The sequence below is a fragment of the Panthera leo genome, chromosome D4 (genome assembly GCF_018350215.1).
Source record: "Panthera leo isolate Ple1 chromosome D4, P.leo_Ple1_pat1.1, whole genome shotgun sequence".
NCBI lineage: Eukaryota > Metazoa > Chordata > Mammalia > Carnivora > Felidae > Panthera > Panthera leo.
The window spans coordinates 90,226,640-90,243,095 of NC_056691.1; the positions used below are offsets into that span (position 1 = coordinate 90,226,640).

The window sequence follows — 16,456 nt, forward strand, 5'->3', positions numbered from 1 at the left end:
TGGAGGAGGGGGCAGGCCACCCCAGCCTCACACTGAAATGCTGCCGACTTTACCTTCCCTCCAAGGAGCTATGCCACCAAAACAGAAAGAACAATCTACAGCTAGATAAGGAAACGCTGGGACAAACCTCCCTGTGCCACCTGAATACCACAACCTCATCCTCCGATTTTCGGAGCAGCCGTGAATGTGTCTGAGCTTCGTCACGGTACGGCGGCAGGGTCGGCGGCCCCGGGACCGCCGCGGTCAGGTGCGTGTGGACGCGACACGGTCCCGCACACGCAGAGGTGCCAGACTGGAAGGGCACTGACAGACACGGGGGAGCCAGCTGCCTCCATGAGCACGGGGAACGAGTCCCGTGTCCGTCCCTGACTGCCTGTATTTTCTGATGAAACCGGACATTGAAAGGGAAGAGAACGGGCCGGGGCCTTACCTGTTCAGCTCCTTGCTGTGTGCGTCCGCTCCCTGCTGTATCAGTCTATCCAGTATTTCCACTGGGGAGGTAGAGGGCGCATGGTCTTCCTCCGCGTTTCCTTTCGCTTTCTTTAACAGTTCCTTGGTCTTCTTGCCGACGAAGTGATGGGCGGTCTTTGGCAATGCCACCTCAAAAAGATGCTCGTAAGGGGGAGGCCGCCCACTTCCAAGGCCCACGCCCCTCTGAGGCGGGATTTTACAAGGGCTGGGAGTGAGGATGTTGGTCTCCAGCGACGCCTGGCGCTCCCTGTTCCCGGCAGGGCTCTCGCTGGTGCCTCCACAGGGCAGATCTATGGGAGTAAAGGCTTGCTTTGGTGCGTCAGGCCCAAGCTTGTCCAGGGAGGAGTTTAAAGGCTCAGGGTTCACACTGGTGCCGTGCGCAACGGAGGCGGCCGAATGGGTCTTCCGAGGGCAGCCCGGGAGACTGTCCCGGTAGAAGGGAGAGTCGAAGCCTCCTCGAGGAACCAGGAGCTCGGCGTCAGCTGTGGTGATCTCGGAGAGCTCTTTAGATATTGCCGCTGAGAGGAGGGAGGGAGACAGGAGGCGCCACTGTAAACGGGCCATCTGGGCGAGGCCGGGCCGTGGGGGCTGTGTGATGCCGAGTGCCACCCAGAGCGACACGTAAGACCCAGAATGAGACTCCCATCTTCTACCCCCTGGAGAAGAAAAGCCCAGCAAGCCTGGGAGCGTCGACACTAAATCCCGGTTTTAGGGCACAATGAGCGCTTTGTCATCGAGTGGCGATCCCGTCCGGGCCCAGAATCCCACACCTCACCTTCTTCTTTATCTTTTTCAACACTATCTTCTTCCGAGGCCAGGTCCCCTAGAAACCCTGGAAGGTCACTGAGAGTGACAGAACCTTTGCTGCCAGGTAGCTCTTCTAAAGAGAAACAAAGACAGCGCGAGTCAAAAAAACACACTGGTAACCCCCACAACCGCAAAGCTGTTCCACTGCAGAAGACGCCATCACGACTCGTCCTGCCGAGTGCACGGAGGAGTGCGCGGGGCGGCTCTCCCTGGAGCTACTCCAGAAAGCTATAATCAAGGGTCTGATTAAAGGTATGGAAGATTAATCCCACAGAAAATCAAATCTTTTTTTTTTTTATAGTTTTATTTATTTTGAGAGCAAGCAGGGGAGGGGCAGACAGAGAGGGCAAGAATCCCAAGCAAGCCCTGCACTGTCAGTGCAGAGCCCGACGAGGGGCTCAGACTCACGAACTGTGAGATCATGACCCAAGTCGAAACCAAGAGTCAGATGCTTCACTGAGCGGCCCCCGGGCGTCCCTAAAATCCTCTATTCTAAGGTCTCAGGGAACAGATAAAACCGTCTGACCAGTGCAAAACACAGGCACTCCACCACAATAGCTTAAAAGCACTTTTTTGGATGTTATTATCAGATTGGTTTTTAGAACTGATTATGTTTCATTATCTCTGGGCTTCAGCGTTTGTGGTGTTCCAGAATTTTCTTGTTTCCACATCTAACCCAAGAGGAGACAAGCAACGCCTAGTGTTACCCAGAGACCTTACCTAATCCTCTGTCATTCGGAAGATGGTGTTGTCTGTGTAGACAGGGCCTTGCTGAATCTGTTCTCTCTTCCTAAAAAGACAGGCATCATTTACATGACAAGGCAGGAAACTGCATACGTGTTCTCTTATGTAAGAGAAATACCCTAAAACGCTAAAGCGCTAACAAGTTATAAAGAAGTTTAAAGTTTAGCTCAGTGGTTCTCAAAGTGTTTGGTACCAGGATGCCTTTAGAGTCTTAAGAACTGAGAGTTCCGTGAGCTTTTCCTTTATGGGGTTCTATCTATTGATAGGCAACCGTATTAGAAATCAAAACAACAAGTTTTTTAAATACTTACTAATTCACTTAAAAAGAACAAACCCACTACGTGTAAACACGAACGACATAACCTTCTATGAAACTCAACTATAGCTCCCAACACAAAACAGTAAGAACTCGAGTGAGAAGACTGAAGTGTCCTCCGTGTTGCCAGCTCTCCTGGCTGGACGGCAGATTCCCGCCCTGCCTCTCCCTGTAGCCCTGCCCCGCGCTACCCTGGCGACGCCGCTAGGCCCCGTGTTAAGCAGCCACGCAAAGACTTAATCTTTCCTATCACACCGAGACCTGACGGAGTCATTCCGTGAACTTAGGTGCAGCGTGGACTCCGAAGCCGTGGCACCTGCCCTTCGTCCTGCGTTCGAATCCACTGGCCTGCTCTGTACCCCGAACACACCTCTACGTCCGCCGCCTCTGGTAACGCCACGCACGGAAACATTCGAAAGGCGCTGGCTCGCCACATGGCGCAGAGGTCCCCAACGTGCAAATATTCACCACGCGACATCGAAAACTCAATTATTCCCCAAGATCCCCAGGACTTTCCAGTCTCATCACAAAAGTCTCGGGGACACCATCCAGATCATGGTAGCAGAGAGCAGCCGTTTTGTATCCTGACCTCGCCCGAGAGGTGAATTTTATCACTGGCAACAAAGACTGTCCATCGACTATTTTGAAGTGACAGGCTCAGCTGGTCACGTAAGCAATGGCCTGTCTCCTACTCAGGTCTGCATAACCGCAGTCTGTCTGTCTGTCAACCGTTCCTTCAGATTAAACCGGTGCTCCATGAAAAACGCAGCCGGTCCAGCACCAACTCAAGTAACGGCACCAGTGCCCACGAAGTAGCTTGTGTTTTATCAAAGAGAATCGTAAACGTGCATGGTCTCAAGGGTCGCGATGTCATAAAATTAATCACTTTTATTGCTTTCTATAGAGACTCTTAAGGTACTGGTGTTTTTGGTTTTTTATCTTCCCCCCCTTAAACTGAAGAAACACGTTAAGGAAGAAGGAGGCCGTGCCCCCGGACGGTTTGGTGCCCGCCCTGATGTGTGCCAGGGGCCGGCTGTTCCCGCCCACCATACCGCACTCGAGAGCAAACGCCGACCGGGTCAGGAGGGCAGAGCAGGAGGGTACCGCAGGCGAGCGCGAGCGTACCTTCCTGGGGGGCGTGGCCGTGGCCTGCAGGACGGATGGGTGAACGTAGTCGTCCGGGTGGCAGAGTGGGGCTGGAGGAGGAGAAGTTGCTGGGGTTCCCAGAGGAGTCCCTTTTCCACCTGTTCACAGACGACACACACACCATCACTAAGCCTATTAGAAAACTCTGAATTTTTTCCAACCGGACTGTAAAGAAAGCCGCCAGACTTAACTTTCTAGGGATCTAGAGTTGTTGTTTTGGTCCACCTTCTATGTTCTTAAAGCCCCAAGGTTCGCATCAAGCATCCAAAACAGGTTTACTGGGGCACCTGGGTGGCTCAATCGGTTAAGTGTCTGACTTCGGCTCGGGTTGTGGTCTCATGGTTCTCGAGTTTGAGCCCCACACCAGGTGAGCCCTCGTTTTTTCTCTCTGCACCCCAACTCTCCTCCCTCCCCGCCTCTCGCTCACTTGCGCCCTCTCTCTCTCTCTCAAACAACAAAACAAAACAAAAACAGGTTTACAACTGTCAGCAGCCCAAACTCACCATCAGACCTAGGAGACAGTTCCTTGCCCTACCCAGCAGGCCCAGACCAAGCAACCGAGTCCAGCCCCAGACACACGTACCAGTTGTACCAAAGACTTTACTGTAAGGGTGTGACAGGTCAGGTGGGACGTTTCCAGGAGAAGTTGGAGGAGTGGTCATACCACAAACCATAGATGGGCTCCAGAGAGTAGCCTGGGAAGTTAATAAGGCACGTCAGCAATGAGAAATGAGCACCAGGCCATCCCCAAGCCTTAGTCTATCCAAGACGAAACGGAAACAGGCATCTTATTAAGGCTCTACTGTGAGACAAGACGCGTTCTGTAAATCTAGACTCCAAGAGAAACCCAAGTGGCAACAGTAACTAACTGCCCTAATACCACGCATCCTTGAAAACCAGTCCTAAAATGAGCAGCGTCAGATTTTCCCAACCACATGCTAAAGCCCGACCCAAATGGGCAACTTCCCCAGCAAGGAGAGAAGCGAGCAGGCGCGCTCTTTAACACCATACTTGTGGCGGCTCAGCCAACAGCCGTGTTGATGGGGGACTCAGAGTCTGAGGTGGCTGCCCGGGCGTATTTAACAATGTCAGCCGAGAGCTGGAATAAGGGGTCGAGGTAGCACTCCCTACAATGAAAGGGCAAGAGCACAGCAGGTTAGTGTGTGACTTTAGATTATTCTGGAAAAGAAAAAAATTACGGCACTTTAAACCATTAGATGATATGCACATTTAAAAAAAAAACTAAGGGGACTCCCAAGGCACCAGGGACGAAGTAACGTCTGCACGGCTCTTTAAATGCTCTTTGGAAATAAAGTTCAGTAAGGGCTAATGTCCAAGGAAGCGTCAGCGGGGAGAAAGCACAGCCTTGAGAAAGCACAGCCGGGATGATACCCGTAATGGGTACTGCCTATGGATAAGCCCACCTTTTCTAGAAACCAATTCTATGTCGTCCAGACTCACTGGAACTGGGTCAGTGCTACAGCCCGCAGGGCCTCACTACAACTGCCTGTAATGAATGTAGAAAGACTCCCCGCCTAGAAGCCGAGTATTTTTCCTTTTCGGAAACGTGTTAAAAACCCACTCCCGAGTCTGCTGGCAAACTGTCGGGTGGGAGATACAGGAGATCGAGGATGCGGGACTCTAAATTAAGTGGGACAGAGGAATTAATCAGGAGAAACTGGAGGCGAATTCTAATTTTAAATATTTGGGAAACCGTTCCTAGGAGCTGAAGTGAAGTCTTACTCCGGGAAGAGACAATGAAGTTGACAAAAATCAACGGTGTTCTCCAGAGACAAAGCTATAGAGCAGTAAGAACCGAAGTCACTCTCACCACAGCTATTCTGCGTGTCGACGTAAGGGCTGGCGGCCACATCGGCCGCACGATGAGGAAAGTGTGCTGACACCTGGGGGGACACAGAGTCGCCGTCTTCATACGAGGCTTCTGTGGGGTCCAGAGAGATTTTGGCACACTCTATCACAACATCGTGCGTTTCTAATCTCTTCCACCTGGAGAAGGCAACACAAGTTAAGAAATGCAAGGTGTAATCCATTTTCTCAAACAACCAAAGGCTTAAGAATGCTAACTTGGGGCCGGGCACAGAGCTAGGACTGGCCAAGGACGAGGCTGAAGCATGCCAGCCCAAAGAGTAAACGGTACTGGCACGCTAAGAATCAGACCTAAGGCCTCCCTATTTAAAATGGTGACATCCGATTATCAGAAACGAATCTGAAACCAAAACGTCATCAACACAAGACTAGAAAGAGCCTCAAAAGAGAACTACACAGAGCAGTCGCTAGGGGGAAATCTCCCTCAGAACAGAGGGCATCGAAGAACAGGGAGACTTGGAAACTGCCAGGGAGCAGAGGTCGATTCGAGGTCACTAATCGAAGGCTGGGGAGTTCTAATCCATCGCTAGACCGGAAAGACGCCACAGAAAGACTCAAACCCAGAGAACGCCCACGAGAACGTGTTTAAGATCGTCCAAAGATTCCTGTCACGTGATCCACAGTTACACCTCTAGGCTTTAGCTTACAGAAATCGACACACATCAGGACGGACGATACCCAGCACAGCTTATAGGGCAGAAAGAAAAAAAGAAATAACCCAAAGTCAAACCACGGAGACATATTCTAGAGAAGAAAAATGATCATACCATCATGAAAAAGCATGCTTTCCGCAGGTCAATGGCTGCCAAGAGTCAGGAAGGACACCGACCACAAAGGACACGAAGGAAACTTGCGGGCAACGGAACATTCGTTATCGTGACCGGACTTTTGTCAGAACTTAACAAAATTGACGAATCTTAGTGTATGTAGACTACACCTTCCTAAAGCTGATTGGAAAAATCACGTTTCCAAAGATTCAGTGACATAAGATGGTCAGGGTATGAGCTTAAATGAAGAAGGGATTCAAAACTACGCAGAGATATGCCCACAAAGTGATGGAGATGACCACACGAAGTATTCCAACTAAAAGAACTGAAGTCAAGAGTGATAGTCTTTCCCCTTTCCACCTGTTCAACATTTGCCAAATGTTCTACAAAGCCCTAACGATGAATGCAGCATCCACCTGCTCCAGTACAAACTTCCTTTCAGACCACGTAATTTCGCCATACGGGTTCCTAAGTAAGTAGCAATCCGGCAAGACTCTCATTTTCACGTTCCCAACTTTACAGAAAAGCAGCCCAGCACTAAGGGCACTCCGTGGGTTTACCCCAACAAAACATCTACTCCTCCTCCACAACTGTTCTAGAATGTTCTTCAATCTGAGATGCTGAAAATGGGATCTCAAATACAGAACAAGAGTCCAGGGCGTAGGCAGCATCCCCAAGAGGAGAGCCGTTCGAGGTTACTGCCACACGTCTGGTCTACGCGGTTGCTAGCTGTCCGTGGTGTCTGTGTGTATGGGCAGCAGCCTCCGCCTGGTGTGTTCTCAGCGTGACCGGCAAAGGGACGGAGTGAGAGCAAGGATCAGGCTGCTTACGTAGGAACGTCGATTTGAGAGAAGAAAGTGAGAATCGTAACACACTAGGAATGCGTTCAGATGTCTGACGTCGTCGCGAATACGTGCACTCACAGTATTTTCCTCGATTCTTAAAGGGACTCTCCATACTTTAATCTCTCGGAAACCGGGAAGTAAAATCTCATCGGTTGGGTGTCAGTTTTTGTGGCATCTTTTGTTCTTTCGCGGGCGAACATGAAACAGAAGTACTCCACGGCATCTTACCTCGGTCAAACACGGTAGTTGCAAAAGCCTTCGTAGGATTAAAAGGCCCCTCCCATGCCACGCCCCTCAAGCGCTTCGGCAGCTGTTTCCAATTCTGTCGGCCGAACTGGTACCCTGCCTGCGTATTTCTAAATACGCTCTGAGCTCTCAATTTCCTGATGTACAGATCACGTATCATCTGTTAACTTCCTATGACAGTAGGTGACGAGGTAGGCCACTTCCCTACACCCTTTTCCCTCCTCCCTGATGCTCTCAATAGATGTGTATCACGTGTTGCTTTATTCTCAAAATCGGTTTTCGACAATCATTATGACTATGTAAGTACTACGCGCTAGCCGAAGAGTGTAACACGAGATTTCCCTTTCTGTTCGATTTAGTTTGTCCCAGAGGTTGGATTTTTCTGTTTCTTTTCCTCAGTCTTCTGTGTATCTATTATAATTCTTCCTAAATTTACTCTAACAGCTCTGAAACAATGCCTAATGTAATTTTTACATAACGATATGCAAATAATCTGCCAGAATTATTACCCTCTCTCTAAATAGCTCCCTTCTGGAGCCCTGTCTCTCCCACGTCAGTTGAGACCGCTTGTTCTTAGCACTGCAATGCAGTGTTATCCCAAGACTTCCCTTGACCACGACCCTAGGTCAGGCCCCCTCATTTCCTGGACCCTGTGTCTCCCCCGATTCTCCTCTCCTTTTGATGGGACACGTGCTCCAGTAGTTAGCTGAGGAGGGGAAGGTGGGAGGTAAACCGGAGTCCTTGCATAGCTAAAAGTATCACGCTTGACAGGCAGTTTGGCTGGGTCTAGAATTCTAAGTGGAAAACCCTTTCGTCTCAATTAGTCTCAGAAGCTAACACCATTCCGACTTTATCCTTATGATGCATTTTGGTGTTTCCTCTCTCTAAAAGTTTTGTCCCTGGTGTCCTGAATTCACCACAATGAGCATTGAGACTTGGGAGCATTCTTTCTCACTGGTTGCGGCCGGGTGCCGGGTGAGCCCCTTCAATCTGGAAACGCGTGTCCGTCTGGAGATTTTCTTCTACTATGTCTTTTACAATTTCTTACCCCACAAAAGTTTTCTCCTCTCTTTTTAAAACTCTTTTTTTATGAGATGTCAGACTTCCTGGACTGGTTATTTTAAGTATCTTTCTGCTCAGAATACTCCTCCTCTCTATTCTTTGATTCTGTTTTCTGAGACACTCTCAACTCTATCTTCCAGGACTTTTGTCAAGGAATCTACTGTAGTAGCTCTCATTTTTCATTTTCAAGCGCTCTTTCTCAGTCTCTGAACGTTCCCCTCCGTGGCACTCTGACCTCTCCATGTGTTCAAATGCCCCATCTCAGTGGCTATGACATCTCTGTATTATCACGGTTCCTTTCTAGTTCCTTTTTCTCTTTAGGTTGGTCTCTTGTCTTCTGGGTTAGAGCTTTCTCCAAAAGCCAGATGACCCCTGCCTACGCGAAGGGAGCAAGGCTCTCTAAACTGGCCTGGGAGACTTCCAAGTTCATATCCTAGACTGAACATACTCCTCCGACTGTACAACCTCCCAAACCCACCAAGCCTACAGTAGGGATTCGTTTCTTCTTAATATAAACCTACGAGAAGGAGAAGAATGGGAGAAGAGAGAGCAGCACGACAGGTTCCTGAAACTGGAAGGCAGGCGGCCCAGAGGTAACCGACGCCACAAATCCATGAAAGCAGAGCCTTAAGCTCCCTCTGTCTCAAAGCTAAAACTCAACCTGACTCATCCTGCAGAATCCTTCAAAAGGTACAGAATTTTTACACATCAAGTCCTTCTGGAACTGGAGAGGAGCACAGGTAGACAGGCCAGTTAGCATCGGGACGATAGGGTGAAAACTATTTGAGGGGCAGTTAGAGTCCCGAGGTCCCCTCCCCGACTCTACGCTCCCGGGCAGCAGAAATCTGGGCTATTCTCTGGAAAGGATAAGACACGGTTTCGGGACTGAGCTACTCCGGAAAGAGTTGAGGGTGTGAATACCACTCAAACAAGGGAACTAAGTGAGCGTGTCCACTCTGGATGTCGAGACCACCAGCCCCTCCCACGACCAGCCTCTTCTCCTCGGTGGCAGCCAGCCCCTCCCCAGGCTAGAGATCAGAAGACCCTTCTCCACAAAAACTCCACCAGCAAACTCGATACTGACGTCAGTATTTCCAAGCGATGCTCAGGGTGACACATGCAGGAGCTCAGAGGCAGTGAGCCCCACCCTGCGAACAGATCTCTCTGGCTCCTTACCCAGACGCAGGCAGACTGTCAGATCTTTGCAGAAAGCCTCGAAGACTTCAAAAGAACAGGAGTCAATGGATTACACGGGGAACAAACAACATTCAGCTTTCTCCAAGACGTGAAAGGCTGTAGCCCTGAAACCCAAAACAGCTACCGTAAAGAGGAGCATTCGGAGAACCGTAAAAAGCTCTCAGACGTTCAAAACACGGCGCTAGGCATGGGAACGTAGCCGCGACAGGACTGAATGCTAAAAACGAGGAAACCTTTAGAAGGAGCCAAAGAGCAAAGACACAAGAAAACAGGGGAGCAAAGAAAAGCAAAGAACCACTCTCTGAGGCCCCGATCCACATACCAACAGTGCCAGCCAGACACCACGGGGCAAGGAGATCGAGCACGAAATAACGAACGAGAGTTTCCTAGAGACTAAAGATAAGAGTTTCCAGATTGAATAATGAGAACAGACTCTGACCAGGAAGTGCCAGAACGTGAGAGCAAGGAGAAGACTCTCCAGGCTCCCGCGGAGAAGAACACAGCAACACAGCCGGCAAGGAGTGAGAGCAGCTTTGGATTTCGACAGCAACACTGGCGGCAGGGTGGCGATGGAATGACGCCCTCCGAGTGCGGGACGACGAGGACTAGAGGTGTGCATCCCGCCGGGCAGCTGCTTCCTTTCTCTCAAGGCCACGAGAGGGTGCGCTCCATGAAAACAAGAGCAAACCGGGGAAAAAAGCCACGAGACGCAGGGGAGGGCAGGGAGGGGCAGAACGAAGCCGTGCACGAGGCGCGACAGACGGCCACGTCCCCGCTGCCACCGCTCTATCTGCTTAATGGAGGGACACAGCGTGCAGGCGAGCCCGGCCCGGATGCGCTGTGCTTAGTCGGTCCTGATTCAGCACTGACCAAGGCCCCGCTCTCCCTTCTCTGCCTGGATCGGCCCCCCAGGAGGACACTGCTCTGACCCGCTCCTGGAGGCGGGCCTCCGTGAGCCGAGCCACGCTGCCAGGTTCCGGCAGCACATCCAGGAGCCGGGCTCGCCACGGGCCTTGCCAGATGCGCGGACTCCGGTGAGCCCGGGTTCTCGGGACTCATTCGGGAATGACCTTGCCCACCGGCTTCCCCTCCAGAGGCTCCGCTAAAGTCTCAATGAGGGAAGCCGGGTGGACACTCAGACACTGGGCTCTTCCTCGCGTCTCCTGCACACCTTCATCTAATGGTGACAAGACTGCCCTTTCCTTAGCCTGGCCTGGCCTCCTCATCAGCTTTCCAAAGCCCAACAATACATGTGGTCAAACTCTAAAGAAAAGAAAGAACGATCCACATAAAAGCAAGAACAGTGGGCTCCCTCGAGTGGGACAGGGAACAGGGAGAAAGACGGCTGGGAATGTTCATCTGGGACGCCGGGCGGTGGCTGCACGCACAGGTATTCACGTGATGCGTTAAACTTTACACACACACTCTGTCTCCCTCTCCACAGCCAGCATCTCTCACACACAGTAAGTGGCTGTACGGTGACTGAGGCTCCGAGTGGCAGAGAGAGGGCCTGCGGGGTGAGGTTCGCCGTGAGAGGACCGGGCAGTGGGAGATCCCCAGATGTCAGCATCTGTGGACCAGTTTCCCCAAAAGGGGTTCAAGCCTCGGCCGAGGGAGCCGTGAGCCAGAGAAAAGTTGGGGGAGGAGCTGAGCTTCTCACGGATCCACGCAGAGAACGTCACTCCCTTCCCTTCTCAGTCTGGACTCGGCCCTGCCCTCCCCCACGCCAGGTATCCTCAAAGAGGAAGCCTCCAGGTGCGATTTCTCCAGGGAGCACACCCGGAAACTTCTCAGGGTCCCACGGAGGACGGCAGTGGCCTGCTTCCACGCAGGCGGAGTCTAACAACTCAACGTCCACACCTGCCACAACCCGCTTGTTTTCAACCACACACCGCATGGCCTGCCTCACACGGTCACGGGCGCCACCGAGCTGGGAGCCTTCCCGGGGTTCTGTAGGACAGCTGTCCGCACCGCACCTGCCTCCACTCTGCGGAAAGAGTTATTCTCTGCCTGCGAGGAATGTGTCTTAGACTCATACAAAGTTTTAGCTGTACCAGTCCTTCAAAACACTGTGATTCCCTAAGTAGAAGGGCCTCTGTTTCCAAATAATACCTCCATCTAGGACATCGCCTACATCACATGATTAACCTGTCAGGGAGATGCTGCAAAATTCTGAGTCGCCGGCTCCATTTCTATACCTTCGAGGGTCCAGTTCGTGGTCCTTGGATCCAGTCACTAATTCCGGGTGAATTCGCACATGCTCCATCATCGGCTAGAAGAGTTTGGGGTGACAAATTACAAAAAGCTCAATCTCTGCGCTATCTCCACACAATGGAATATTACTTGACAACAGAAAGGAACGAGGCCCCGACGGCCGCCACAGCCTGGGTGGACCCGACCCGTCACACCACTCCCAGAACACCATGTACGGGGTGCTTCCGTTCCTGGGAAACGTTCGTTCGTTGGGACAGGCCGGTCTACAAAGGCAGAATGCACGTCAGCGGTTGCCTGGGGCTGGGGCTGGGGCTGGGGCTGGGCGGGGGCAGCCGAGCTTCTGCTCAAAATCTGTCTACCTCTGAACACGGAAGCCCCAGCCGCGGGCCCGGGCCGCGTGCATGGGACGCGGAGTATCAAATGGGCGGTCTTCACTTACCCTGACCACCTCTTCGAAAGTGTCCAAGTTCTCCTTCATACTGTAGTGAGAGCGTAGAAAGGAGACAAAGTTGCAAGGGTACATTCCATAGAGGCGATGAAAAAGAGCGTAGACGCTGGCGTGGAGATGGACAAGATAGATTTCCGTCACGTGGCCTAAAACGGGAGACCGCAGACAGGAGACTCAGCCGGACGCGAGGCGACGTGTGCAAAGTGCAAAGCAGGCACGAGCACGTGGCTGCCGGCACGACCTGTGGTCACTTGCCGCCACCTCGCTCCAAAGACAGCAAGCGAGCGTGTTGGGCTGAGATGCAGATCCGAGCACCTCCGACACCCCCGTCTAAAGTCCGTCAGTGGCTCCCTCTGGCCTTTGGATACACTCCAATCTACTGAGAGTGACCCATAAAGGCTCCGACCCATCCAACCTCTCCGGTCCTCTCCAGTCTCCACCCGACATTCTCACAACACTGACCTTTCTCATGATAATCACTCTCCCTAAAATTTGCTGTGGTTTTTTTTAAAACCTCTTTTTAAACCTTAAGCGAACGCTAGGCCACACACGGGGCTCAGCCTCACAACCCCGAGATCGAGAGGCTCACACTCTACCGACTGAGCCGGCCAGAAGCCCCCCGCCTAAAATTTGTCATGATACTTCTCCACTGCCCTGTTCGGCAGCGTTTCTTGAGAACGGCACTGTCTCGCTCAGCCCGGGCCCTCAGCACCTGGTACATCACAGGAGCTCAAATTCTGGCCAAACGAACTGACAGATCCTTTTGCAACCGGTGTGTAGTCTTAGCTATGCAGATCTGTAACTACAGGAGCGAAAAACCTATTATCCGGAAACCAGCCTAAGGAGCCGAGAGCGGGGGAAAGTCAGCACTTGGTTCATCAAGTCTCACGCAGACCCCGCAGAAAACCCAAGGTCCACAGCGTCCGTAAAGCTCCTCCCTAACAGCGGACAGACCACCCCTTTCCGCCCAGGAAGAGCCTACTGAAGAAGCCAGCATCACGCGGGTCCTGCACTTGTTACTCAATTCCCTACAGAAAGCTCCAGCCTCCGGTGTCACGTGGCTTAATGCTTCATGTTCGCAACAGGAGTAGCTGGTGCCGGGCTCGCCAAAAGATCCCAAGTATCACAGGCCCACGGCTTTGGAATCATTTGATAGAGCTGGACTACCTGCCAATATGGGGAAAAAATCCCACCACGCTCAGAACGAGCGCCCCACTCGGGACACACCGCGTTTTCCCTCCTCCTCCTCCGCATAGAGGAGAGGGGTTCTCAGAACCGGAGGTTTGCGTTTTGTGACAAGAGACCAGCAGACGAAGACAAAAAGGTTCCACAAGCTTAGTCCTGTACTGCCACGACATGGATTGAGGGTGTTTTGATAAGATTGAAGTTTACCGACAGCTAGGAAGTTTTACATCCTACCAGTTTCCCTGACAACTGATCCTTCTAAGCCAGCAAAATAAGGAAGGTGTCCCACAGTCCTGATTCTTATTCGTGCTGACAGTGGCCACACCCAACGTATTTCCTCAACTGGTCAGTGACGACCACCCATGCCAGCTAGAAAATTCTACCTGTCCTTCCCTTACAGCTCATGACCTGTTAAATCGGTAAGAAAAGCATCTACCTGGTAGGGAACAACAGGCATGTAAGGACACCTTTACCTGGTTTCTTCAGGCACCACGACGAAAGACGGCCAAAAATATCAAAGAAATCATGAAGGTGCTGTTTCCCCGACTGTGGAATCATTGGTAGCATGGTTATCAACACTAAGACACCTGTTGTGAGGACAATGACATCGGTGTCCACCTGCAGAAGGAAAGGTCGAGCACGAAGAAACACCAGTTAGGCCCAGCATTCGGATCAGCACTATCAACACACAAAGAAGCTGCTCTAAATTCTAAGGGGATCACAAACTAGAGCCCCCCCGCCCCCCACCACAGACTCGTTTCCTTATCCTCCAGGTTTGGGGGGAACAATACTGAATCAGACTTGACTGTACTGAGTCTGATGCCCCTAGATAAACCCATCTGGGAGAGGAACTTCAACCTGACCTGAGGACGCCCAAGTCCTCCAGCCTGAGGATGCTGTACTTACAGCACTTGGACAGAAGCACGACAGGCTGCTTTTTAACAGAACAAAGGAACGCTACTGGTTTTGTTCATTTAACCAAATCCAAAAATATTTACTTTTTAACATCAATTTCAAAAACGCTACATATTGTCGAGTAGTTCACTTTTTTAAAAAATTTTTTTAATGTTTATTTATTTTTGCGAGAGACAGAGAGAGACCGAGCACGAGCGGGGAAGGAGCAGAGAGAGAGGGAGACACAGAATCCGAAGCAGGCTCCAGGCTCCGAGCCATCAGCACAGAGCCCGACGCGGGGCTCGAACCCACGAACCATGAGATCATGACCCGAGCCGAAGCCGGACGCTCAACCGACTGAGCCACCCAGGGGCCCCACGTATTTCACTATTGTTTGAAGGATTACAACAGAAATATAATTTAAGAAAAAATTAGCGTTATGCTACCAAGTCTATTTAATCGCTCAACTCCACAGCAGCATTCACAGACCAACACATAAAAGAAGACACGGTGACCTCTGACCACGTCTTTAGTTAAATAGCAAGTCCTGTAACTTTAGGTCAAATGAAGACACTCGACACAACACCCAACAGATTGAGTCAAGTCAGAATAGCTACCGCTGCTCACCTGACCCCTCACTAACTCATGGATGTTTGCCAAGTAACTAGAATTCAGATTTAAGAAACGAGACATTGATCAAAAGACTGCCATGCAGGCTAAGACATTCATTATTCCCGTTAAAAAAGGAAATCTACGAGTCTGGAAATAAAGTCTCAAATAGATTTAGTTGTCACATTAAGCACTAAGCCTTTTGTCATGGCGGGTATCGATCTAACACGAAGAACGCAAAATACTGGTAGTTGAATCAAGACTACGTAACCAGTTCCAGTAAAAAGGACTAACCCTAATTTTGTCGAGGAAAATAGTCTAGCAGGGCCTGGCTAACAGTCCAGGAGTAATTTTAAAGTTCACCCATTTGGAAAAGGTAAGTATTTTACAATCTGAACTAAGCTGTGTGCCTCAAAATGGAGTTACAGTCTCACCAGAGTCATTCACTTAAAAAAATTAAGTTTTTAAAATCGTTCCTATTTTTTTCTTAACGTTCAATGCCTGTTTTTACGATACCCTACCAATGTGACTCCTTGGGATCCACCTCTAGGGGTAATGAAAGTTACCCTTGTTGGCAGAGACAAGAATCGATCTGTCGTATCAGATGACCGAGAGGTACTGCCACCCAGAAACAAATACTGCTGGATATTTTCACGTCTCTGTGAGGTACAGGCAGTTAACATTCACCACATTTTCTTATTTTATAGATAGGAAACAAGTCCAGGAATTAGAACAGATTCAGCAAATAGCCTTGAGTATTTCAGCAAGCCACTGTCAAAACTAAAACCTAAAGTTCTATTCAGGTTGTGACTCGCTGTGTAGACAAATTGCACTAAATTTCGTGCAAAAAGGAGAATGCGACTCAGTAGGCCTTCTAGCAACAAAACTGTAATTACAGCTGCAAGGAAAGCACACTCCCAAATGGTTAAAAAGAGCGCTTGGCCATTTTTCTACTCGCTAAATGAGAATTTAGAAATAAGGGCTCCCCCAAAGAGAATCCAGATGCTTAACTGAGGGAAGACCGGACAACGATGGAATCAAAGAGGGCTGGGATTGGGGCGCCTGGGTGGCTCAGTCGGTTGGGCGTCCGACTTCGGCTCAGGTCACGATCTCCCGCTCTGTGAGTTCCAGCCCCGCGTCCGGCTCTGTGCTGACGGCTCGGAGCCTGGAGCCTGCTTCGGATTCTGTGTCTCCCTCTCTCTCTGGCCCTCCCCCGTTCATGCTCTGTCTCTGTCTCAAAAATAAATAAACGTTTGGGGCGCCTGGGTGGCGCAGTCGGTTAAGCCTCCGACTTCAGCCAGGTCACGATCTCGCGGTCCGTGAGTTCGAGCCCCGCGTCAGGCTCTGGGCTGATGGCTCGGAGCCTGGAGCCTGTTTCCGATTCTGTGTCTCCCTCTCTCTCTGCCCCTCCCCTGTTCATACTCTGTCTCTCTCTGTCCCAAAAATAAATAAAAAACGTTGAAAAAAAAAAAAATTAAAAATAAATAAATAAATAAATAAACGTTAAAAAAAAAAAAATTAAAAAAAAAAAAGAGGGCTGGGATAATGTCGTCTCGAACCGACCTGAAGTATTGCCACGTTTGCTTGGACAGAAGATACGGGACCGTCACCGGGACGC

The 16,456-nt window shown here is 50.7% G+C and overlaps 1 protein-coding gene across 10 annotated transcripts in view; it reads right to left on the reverse strand.

Moving 5' to 3' along the window:
* TSC1 (TSC complex subunit 1) overlaps positions 1 to 16,456 on the reverse strand; it is a 48,297-nt gene that overhangs the window by 11,249 nt on the left and 20,592 nt on the right. For all 10 annotated transcript variants that reach the window (XM_042914004.1, XM_042914006.1, XM_042914005.1 and 7 more), the window contains 10 exons: positions 13,809 to 13,953; positions 12,142 to 12,296; positions 11,687 to 11,760; positions 5,316 to 5,491; positions 4,496 to 4,611; positions 4,068 to 4,179; positions 3,464 to 3,582; positions 1,999 to 2,068; positions 1,247 to 1,351; positions 431 to 989 (listed from right to left, as the gene is read on the reverse strand). In XM_042914004.1, coding sequence (XP_042769938.1) covers positions 431 to 989; positions 1,247 to 1,351; positions 1,999 to 2,068; positions 3,464 to 3,582; positions 4,068 to 4,179; positions 4,496 to 4,611; positions 5,316 to 5,491; positions 11,687 to 11,760; positions 12,142 to 12,296; positions 13,809 to 13,953 — 1,631 coding nt within the window. The remainder of the gene's footprint in view (positions 1 to 430; positions 990 to 1,246; positions 1,352 to 1,998; positions 2,069 to 3,463; positions 3,583 to 4,067; positions 4,180 to 4,495; positions 4,612 to 5,315; positions 5,492 to 11,686; positions 11,761 to 12,141; positions 12,297 to 13,808; positions 13,954 to 16,456) is intronic.